Source organism: Vidua macroura, chromosome 3, assembly GCF_024509145.1.
Source record: "Vidua macroura isolate BioBank_ID:100142 chromosome 3, ASM2450914v1, whole genome shotgun sequence".
NCBI classification, from domain to species: domain Eukaryota; kingdom Metazoa; phylum Chordata; class Aves; order Passeriformes; family Viduidae; genus Vidua; species Vidua macroura.
The window spans coordinates 27,104,252-27,114,139 of NC_071573.1; the positions used below are offsets into that span (position 1 = coordinate 27,104,252).

Genomic DNA, 9,888 nt, shown 5'->3' on the forward strand with positions numbered 1-9,888 from the left:
CAAAGACTTCAGATCAGGACCAGCATTAGAGAAAGTTCCTCTGAGCCTCAACCAGCCATGTTCTGCAATGACCACAATTCCACAGACCTCTGGGGTACCAGTGGTTCTCAGGGGGAAGGTGTCACCCCTGTCACTGCAAGCACTTCTCCCTTACAGCCAGCCAGGACTCCCCTTGATGTAGCTCACACCCGCTGCCCACATGCTTTCACTGGGCAGCTTAAGAACCCATGTCCATCTCTCAGACCCCCTTGCACAATGGAAGGTTGCAAGAGTGCCTGTCACATTTCCCCAGACTACACAAATGTATTTCGTAAGCCACTCCTCACATGCCAGGTACTCTAAGTTTCCTCCCAGCTTAGTGGCACTCTGCTGAGGTCTCTCCAGTTTGTCAGCCTCTCAATGCTGGATTAACACAGCTGGATACAGGCCACAAACACGTGGCTGGTCCATGCTCAGCTCACTGCTCACTGGGATGCTCAGGGTCTTCTGTTCAGAGGTGCTCCCAGCCAGCCTGCCTGCAGCTGGTAGTGCAGGATTCGGACTTCACCTGTCCTTGTGGAAGTTTCTGTGGATCCTTCAGCCCACTCTGAGCTTGCTGAGTGCTTGCCAGCCCTGCCCTCCAGCTTATTAACTACTCCTTCCCTGGCATCCATAAACTCAGCCAGGGTATATTCCATCCCACCAAAAACATGGTGCACAATCCCAGTTCCAGCACCAAAACTGTGATGCAACTTAGGCTGCTGCATATAAAATTCATTATTCTTCAGAAAAAAATCCAGGTTGGTAGCTGCAGCAGAACATTACACTGTATCACAAAAGCCTTTTGTCTGCAGGTGTAATTTTTCAGATGTACTTTTTACATGATAAATTACTTTCCTGCTGAGAATTGTTTTTTAATTAGCATTTTCATAAGTTTGGATCACATTCAACAAATGTTTACTTAACATTTTATTCAACAATAGACAACTATTTTTTCCCTTGGCAAACCCACGACATTCCAGCACAGAATGACAACACTGAGCAGGTTGAGTAGCAGGAACAGGGTGCTACAGTGTAGAAATATAAAACAGTATACAAGTGAAAAGCCCAACACAATGTTAATGTTACCAAATCTAAGCATGTGGAAACGCCAATGCTTCTGCTAGGAATGCAATGGACCCAGGAAAACCATTCTTATGTTAAGAGTTTCATACAACATGCTACAAATTTATTAAAAAGACAACTATAATGAAAGACTTCTGGGTTCCATATACCAACAAATCTACTTGAAAAACTACCTCATGCCATGAACTGAATGCTGGACTTGGATGAACGGACAGCCAACTGTAATGGAAAATAAACAAAGCTGAAGACTTTTGCACAAGAGCAACCCTACAGCTCCCATCAGTGTTTTTCCTGAAAAGGTTACATACAATCATTAGCCCACCCTCACTCATGGTGTAAAATCACCTCTGCATCCTTAGCATCCTTTTTCACAAGTTTAGTCTACAAATAATACTGCATACATAAAAATATAAATGTTTGAAGTTCAATACTAAGAACTAGTCAAAAAGCAAACTAAAAAGCAAACCACATCTGAATTTATAAGGAGAGAGACAGCAAAGTAAAAAAAAAAAATTGCTATTATATATACTTATTTATATGTTTACATCTTTTACATTTTGCGCAGTTTTGGTCTCCTCTTGCTCCCACAACCTCAAAGAATAAAATATAACCACAGTAGACACAGAGAAAGACCAAAAAAAGAGGCAATAAAATTAGCTAAAAAACAAATGGTTTCCATATGAGGAACAGCTTAATAGACTAAGACTCTTGGACCTGAAAAAATCCCACAACAGATGGTGGACATAAACAGGTGAATATAGAACAATTATTCACTGTCTAACCCACTAATAAGAGAAATAACTATCAGACTGTATTAGCAGCAGACATGTTCAAGGCCAGAAGAGTAAAACTCAGAAATCTATATTGTGATTTTATTATACAAACTCCTGCTGTAAAGACTATCTTTTTTTGCTGGCACTATTTAAAAAGATCCCTATCTAGTAATTCCTTAGCCTAAGGATAGGTTATCTACATGTCCTAAGAATATTTTGGGTTTTGTTATCCAACTATAAAAGTAATGGCAAACATCAAAACGTTTTTTTCATGGGAAATACTTTCTTTTTAAATTATATTTGTAATCAACAGAACCAATGACACTGACCAATGAATTAACAATCAGTGACAACTGATCAAGAATAGCACAGCCATTTCTGTTTCTCAAAAACAAATTTTGCATCCAATCCTACCCACACTGAAATAAATAGAAGCATCTATATGGACTGAAAGCAGCTAAAAAGAGATTTTCCTAAGCTAAGTCATAAAGTAGAGAGGTTATTTGGGACAGTCTCCTCTCATCATGAAAATGGTATTATTATCTCTGCTTCCTTTCTATCCAAAATGACCACAAATTTCTCTTTCCCTACTCTTCTGACAACTGAAATATAATTAGCACTAAAAAAATATTAGTAAGTTCTTTATTTCACTTTGTTCTCAGTCAAGTATTTCTTCAGCTAAGTCTTATTGGTGGAAATGAAGACATACAGTAAATAAAACTAGCAATAGAAATATCCAGTATAAATGGTTCAAATCTGACCTAAAACCTATATTTATTTTTTACTAAAAATAGAAAGAAAACCAGAAAACAACTTCACTGAAAATGATGAAAAGATTAAACATACATTGACAAGCAATGTACAATGCTATTAAATGTTCAGGAAATAAAAAAGATGTCAGAAACAAAAGCTGAAAACAAAACAAAAAAAAAAGATGAAAAATTAGTATGACTTTTAGCAAATTCCTACCGTTTTTAATTAACACCACTAATCACTACTCTAGAGCAAAGTTTCACAGGAAAAAGTAAACTGAGAAACATTTCTTCTTTTAGAATGACTCTATGATCTATTAAGAAAAATATAATCATATAAATAGTTTCAAATATTTCAGATAATGCATTAAGTTTGTGATACAAAAGGAAATACTAAGAAGAGTTTGTATTGCAAAAGATTCCACTTGGTAGGAAAACTGCTTATTTTAGCCTACAGAACAAAAGTACCCATAAGATGTGTCAGTCATACTGAATTTACCCCTTTTCACATCAAAGATTATTCTTCTCTGCAGAATGGACCTACACTCAAACTCACATACACAAACTCAACACTCACTTGCTGTCTTAGAATTAACTTTCAAAATCCTCCCAAAATTTCCCCATCTTATTCTATAAGCAGATTTACACAGAAATAGGAAACATCCCCTATCTCTAAGAGTGAAGTGCACAAAAATTAGGAGGTTCAGTGATTAATTGCTGACTTGAAATCCACTCCAACCTTTACATGCAACACGGACCCTTGGCCTTATGCAGTTCAAAACCTGACAATATGCAGGAAAAAGTTTGAGAGTATCAGCTGTGAATCCCTTCCATCAGTCACTACGAAAGCTGGAAGAGATATAACTGAATTAGGCTGAAGAGAAAATAAGACCTAGTGGTTGAAACAGTTGGAAGTTCTCTGGAAGACAGCAAAACTCTTTCCTTTCTAAGAGGTTCCCTGTATTTGGATGGCAACATAGGCAAACATTTTTAATCAGGTAGTGACTCCGCATTTACTTTCCTGCATGCCCATCTTGAAAGCCAAGAATTCCAATTTGCAGAAGTGCTAGGCATTAAAAATTAAGATAATTCCAGAAAAATTTCACTCTGAACACATCAACTGTTCTTATATTAAGTATGATAGCTTCATCTCAGCCCACGAGGAACTTGTCAAAAAGAAGTCTGTAAAACATTAGAGATTAGGTGGGGTTTTTTAAAAACAGTTGCCCCTTTTGTTATCTAAATGATAAGAGACCTGCCAGCTTTCTTTATTTCAATAGATTCAATATACAGAGATGATAGTGTAAGACAATCCAACCAGGAAACTGGCGATTTTGCCTGTGGCACAAGGTTTCACTGTCATCAGCAAATAATGCAGGCAATCATCCTTATAATGACAATACCAGTCAACACTCACTGCATAGTTTCCATCACAGTCACTGGATAAGCATAAGGCAGCATTAAACCAATTCTGTCTGGCTGATCCAATATGATAGCTTGACATGTGATCCACCACACAGTTGACAAAAACTGGGCCTAAGTATAAAATATGTATTCTTATATTTAGGCTTCATTAGATACTGATGATGCTGCTCAACCCCTGGCCTGGCCACACTAGCTTGGATTCAGAAGCACTACTGTCATTTCAGGTCAGCACTAACTTGAGGATCTCCATGTCACCTTACACCCTTCCAGTGCACCCTGCAGTGACACCTGCACAGCCCAGGTAACCGGGAAGTCAAGATAAAACTGTTCCCCAGGCCAGATTCAACCTACAAGCTACACATGATACTCCTACTTAAGCTCTGTAAGCAGCTCATTGCTCTGTGGTTTCCTTTTCTAGATTCTGGAAATTGCAACTAGGCATAGTTTTCATGTGACCTATATGAAGCAGTGTTCTAAATACTCTCTTTTTGTATCCATAAACAAAAAGTAGGTTCATTCCATAACTTGTTTCCCAAGGAAATGAAAGTTATATAATTAAATAGTTCACTTCCTGCCTCATCCTTGTATTGTTTACAAATTCTCTGGCTAATTTAAGACAAAATAGTCAGAAACTTTTAAGAATCTAATGTAATGTTTCATAAAAATCAGCAGTCAAATACAACACAAACACAAGCCCCATGGAACACAAGGACAGCCCACCAGCTATTAAACCCCTACACAGCACAAACAGGTGCAGCTGCTTGCTCCAAACCAAGCAGCTGGAGGGTTAGGGAAAAAGAAGGAGACAATCTTCTCAGAAACCTCAGAGAGATCAGGACACTGCACAGACATTGAGGAACAAAATGATCAAAAAGGTACATACTTGGTAAAGACCTTGACCTCTACATCAGGAAGGAGAAGCGTTAAACTGATAGGAGCACAGAGGGAAAATAGGGGGAAGCCATGTTCATTAGTCTCATTACTCTATCAGTAACTTACTAGATGACAACACCAACACCAATTGTAATTCTTTCTCCTGTACTAGATTCCTTTTATCTGTACAGCTCATTATTGTCTTTAATGCTACTTCTCATCTGTTAGCACTAAACTCCTCACAATGGAAACCATATGAAATAGCTTAAAATCAAAAGGATTTAGCTCAGTCTGAGAAGATTCATCTACAGATGTTTTCCCCTCCTTGAGAAACATAAACTTATATAGCCTGCGCTAGATTACAGCATGTTCAAGTGCGGCCCAAAATTCTGGTAAAAGTAGATTCATGAGGATATACAAGACACACAATTCTGCCTTAGGTTATAAAACATTCCACTTGTGACCTCTAACAGTTCTTTGCCTCCCCCACTCCATGCAATGCAATGTGGTTTCCATTGCTGATTGCTCACCTAGACCTCAATTCAACAGACTTCTCTTAAGGCAGGCACCAAAGCTTTGCTATTGCTCAAAAGAGGAGAAGCAGCATAGAGCAACCAAGTTAATGCTACCATGAGGAACATTACCACAGTGGTGCTGAAGGATTCTCAGAAGTCACTCCTCAACTTTCTTCCCCACTCCAAGCAAACTGCCACAAGACCCCAGGTTTGGGCAGCAGTAGATGGGAAGATTTTAATCTCAGATTGCCCACCAGTCTGGTTTTACTACTGCTTTCAGTCTGGCCTTACTCTCTACCATGTTTAACAGCTCCCCTTTCTGATACTCTTCATCTTAATCCTGCCTTATGAAAAAGTGAAAGTATTAAGCAATAAATAACCCTGCATCATATAACAGAGCTCCTAGTAAATACTAATTGTGTTTTGGGGGATAACTATACAGACAATAAGAACTGCAAATACAATTCTTTAAACTCATTTGAGCCAGAATTTTTCCGATAGAATTGTTGTCTGTTGTTTACTCACAAATCTGAGATTGCCTGACCTGTGCAAACCCTAACTAGATGTCTTAATAAAGATATACAAATGGAACGTGTTTTAACATGACATGAAGTTTCTAAAGAAAAAGATGTAATAGCTCCTACAATCACTAGATTAGGGCTTAGAACTTAGTCACACGAAGAATACTTGTATTTTAAAAGTCTGTCAGTGGGCACAACAAACCACTGACATTGACCAAAAGGGTTCCTGGCCATGGCACCCTGGCTCTCTCTAACACTTCATACAAAATGCCTCACTTTTACAAAAACTCTGGGGTTTAGTGTTAGAACCACTGGAAGCTGGTATGCTGAAAAAGTGACATTGGAAATGACACTTTAAAAGATTTTTAAGAGCAGACAAAAGCAGCTAACAAATTCTATATTAATTTGAGTTCTTTTAACTTTGTGCACTCTTCATATCTATGTCCTGCTTTGAAGGAGTTTTGAACTATTTTATATTTATTCTTCAAAGAGAAGTTTTCAATCTTGCTTATTTTCTTTGCCTCTATCAAAAACAAAGAAAAAAATTAAATCTGGCCAAATGCAGTGTCCTTAAAACTGAGCAAAGTATTTTCTCTGTTTACTTAAATACATTTAGAAATTTTCTTTGACAAAATGCAAATTCTGTATTTTGACAGTTTAGACTAGAAATCCCATGGTTTGATGCTGCCTTCAAGAGCTAATATTCAACCCAAACTCATATTTTTAAACTGCTGGCCAGAACACAGTACTGCTAAAAATTACAGTCAAGGTAAGGTACTGTTGCACTACAGGAGGGAGAGATCATCAAGGTAAGGAATAAAAATAAAAATCATCAAGGTAAGGAATAAAAATAAAAATTGTAACACCTACCAACAACCCTACAGCAATCAGCCAGTCAGCTGAAAACAAAGAGGAGGAGGCATGCCTGCTACAGGCTACAGCAGAAAAATACATTGTATTTGCTATCTTCAAGGAAGAGTACTAAATCAAAACCTAGCAGACCACTTTCATGACTAGAATGCTTTTTAATCCCACCTCACATTTAAATGTAAACTATGCACCCAATTTTCTCAAGAGCTTAAGTCCCATTTTGGATATTTCAAATAAGCATCTACAGGACAGTTGAGCTATTTCTGAAGTCTGGCCATAATAAGAAGTGTTGCATTCTTTTCAAAGGCTGGATTGCTTTATTCATCCATAGCTATTTGCTTTAACTTTAAAGAAATAATACCCTAAATCCTCTGAAAATATTACACATGAATTTCACATATTGTGAATATTTTCAGATCTAACAGAGCCTCACAGATTTCTGGGATAATACTGCCTAAAATGAAAACAGAGACAGATTTTAAAGGATTTTTTTTTTTCTGAGCTCAAGTTATGTAAAACATCCAGACCCAGCAGAATTTTTTTGCTATCTTCTTGATAATATTAAGAGGACTTTTCAGCAGAAAAGAACCCAGCCAACACAGAGCTGGCCAGCTTAGACTCCTGGTGTGCACAGCTTCCAAGACAGGGTGAACACGCAGCTTTTCTTGATCAGTGCAACTTCTCCTTACAGAGGCCTGAATCCAGGGAAACTGACAGCAGAGAAGCATCCCACATGCGAAACAAACCAGAACAGTTTGTTTCCCCCACATACCCACTGTTTTCCCAAATCCTTTAAGCTATAACAACAGATGCTTTCAGAAAGAAACACCTTGGCCGAGAAAGCTGTATACTTTAGGTCGTTGTCTGGCTAGAAATAAAGTTCTGTTTGGGTTTTTTTTGGTTTTTTAAGGATTTTTAACGAGGTGTAAAATTACTCTCAGAGTCGAGAGCAGAGGTTTCAAAGCAATGCTCAGAAGCCCTGCCTTTGAAGATGAGCATCTCCAAACAAACCCAACAAGTGTCTAGTACATCTCGCTCCTTTGTTGCTGTTTCTGAGTGATGACTAGAAAGATCTGCGGACAGCAGCTCCTGTGCAGCCTGTTAGCGCCCAGCAACCGGCGGAGAGCAGGGAGCATCCCTCGCCTGGGGACTCAGTTTTCAGAGACTCCGGGGCCAGGAGAGTGACAACGAGTTTTAGAGCAGTTGGCAAAGTCCCTGCGGGGAGGGTGGACAGGGCTGCGCACCTCCGGCACCGACCTTCCCGGCTCGGGTGCGGGGGGCGCCGGCAGCCCGGGACCCGGCGGCGGGCAGGGGCGACAGAGCCCGGCCCGGGGGGCTGCGCCGCCCGCCCCCGCCTCCGCCTCCCCGCCGGAGCAAGGACGGCACGCAGGGATGGATGGCTCCGTCCTCCTCGGGTCCCCTCCGCGACGCCCACGGGCGCACGCCCGGCATCCCCAGGGCAGGCGGCGGCGGAGGAGGAGGAGAAGGAAGGATGCCGGCCACCGTGCCAGGGATTTATTTATCCCGCCCGGCTCCTGGGCATGGACACGGGAAGAGGCTACCACACTCACCTCTCCCCCATCATCAAAGAGCCCTTGACCCGTAGCCCCCGCAGCCGGGCCGAGGGGGACGGGGAGCAGAGGAGGCGGCCCCCCGCCGCCCTCCTCGGCTGGGGTCCCGCTCGGGTTCGGTGCGCCCCCACCTCCCGCCTCGGTGGGAGCCCTCCCTTCCCCCCGGAGCCGCCCCTCTCCCCGTGCCCGGGGGAGGAGAGGGAGAGGAGGGGGCTGGGGGAGGGGAGCGGTTCGGGGCGAGAGAGAGGAGCCCGTTATTGGCCTACTTACCATCAATCGCCATGATCCCCGGCGGGGTGGGCCGTACCAAGCGGAGGGAGCGCACGCAGGAGAGGCGCTGCCGGGCGCCGCGGCTGCCAGGCGGGAGCGGCGGGAGGGGCGGGGCGGAGGTGAGCGGGGCGGGGCCGGGGCGCGTCACTCCCCCCGCCACCGCCCGGCCCCGCCCGGCCCCGCCCGCCGCCGGCAGCCCTCAGCCCCTCACGGCGCCCGGGGCAAAGGCGGCCCGCCAAGGGAAGCTCCGCCGCTGTCCACGGTGCTGTTCCCTGGGTTTCCTTCTCAAAGCGAGTAGCTGAAATAAAACCCAAAGCTCGGAGGGCACTGAGTGTCAGCAAAGCCGCGCTTCACGCTTCTGCTTCGCAGAATCACAGAATACCCTGACTTCGAAGCGACCCAAAAGGGTCATTGAGTCCAAGTCCTGGCTCCGCACAAGACACACCAAGTGTCACACCGCATGCCTGACAGCATTGTCCAAAAGCTTTCTGAGTTCTGCCAGGCTTGATACTGTCACCACTGACCTGGGGAACCTGAGCCAGTGTCCAATCATCCTCTGGGTGAAGGGCCTTGTCCTAAACTTCCCCGATACAGCTCCAGGCCATTCCCTTGCGTCCTGTCACTGGGCACCACAGAGCAGAGATCAGTGCCTGCCCCTCCTCTTCCCCTCAAGAGGAAGTTATAGCTGCAATGAGATCTCCCCTCAGTCTCCTCCAGGCTGAACAGACCAAGTGACCTCAGCCACTTCTAACTCACAGTTTATGATAAAACCAGCTTGGTTCATTACATTAACTAATCACATCCATAACTGCACAAAACTGTGTGTGGCAGCTCTAGTACTGCCTCTGTAGATCATCTTTTCCAGAATTCTTTCTCCTTTCTTTTAAAATACAATGCTGAAACTGTCTTTTGGAGGTAAGTTTAAAGGGATTCTCCCCCTCTATTCCACTCTCATGAGAACACACCTAGAATACCACATCCAGCTCTGCGGCCACCAACATAAGACGGCTCTGGACCTGTTGGAGCAGGTCAAGAGGTGTTGGAGCCTCTGTTGCTACTCCTTCCTCTGTCCCGCCTGCCACAGGTTCTTCCTCTCCTTTCCATGTCCTTTCCTCAGCTCTCTTGCAGTTGTACCAGCCTCTCTTTCCCTGGAGTTCTGCAGCTGTTGTCCCAGCCAGGAAATTCTTCTTCTACACTCTCTTCCTCGCCTCCCG

General features: G+C 43.0%; 1 protein-coding gene across 1 annotated transcript in view; it reads right to left on the reverse strand.

Moving 5' to 3' along the window:
* SYT14 (synaptotagmin 14) overlaps positions 1 to 8,758 on the reverse strand; it is a 79,453-nt gene extending 70,695 nt beyond the window's left edge. The window contains exon 1 of the mRNA XM_053973557.1: positions 8,675 to 8,758. Coding sequence (XP_053829532.1) covers positions 8,675 to 8,687 — 13 coding nt within the window. The 5' untranslated portion in view covers positions 8,688 to 8,758. The remainder of the gene's footprint in view (positions 1 to 8,674) is intronic.
* Between the last annotated feature and the right edge of the window lie 1,130 nt (positions 8,759 to 9,888).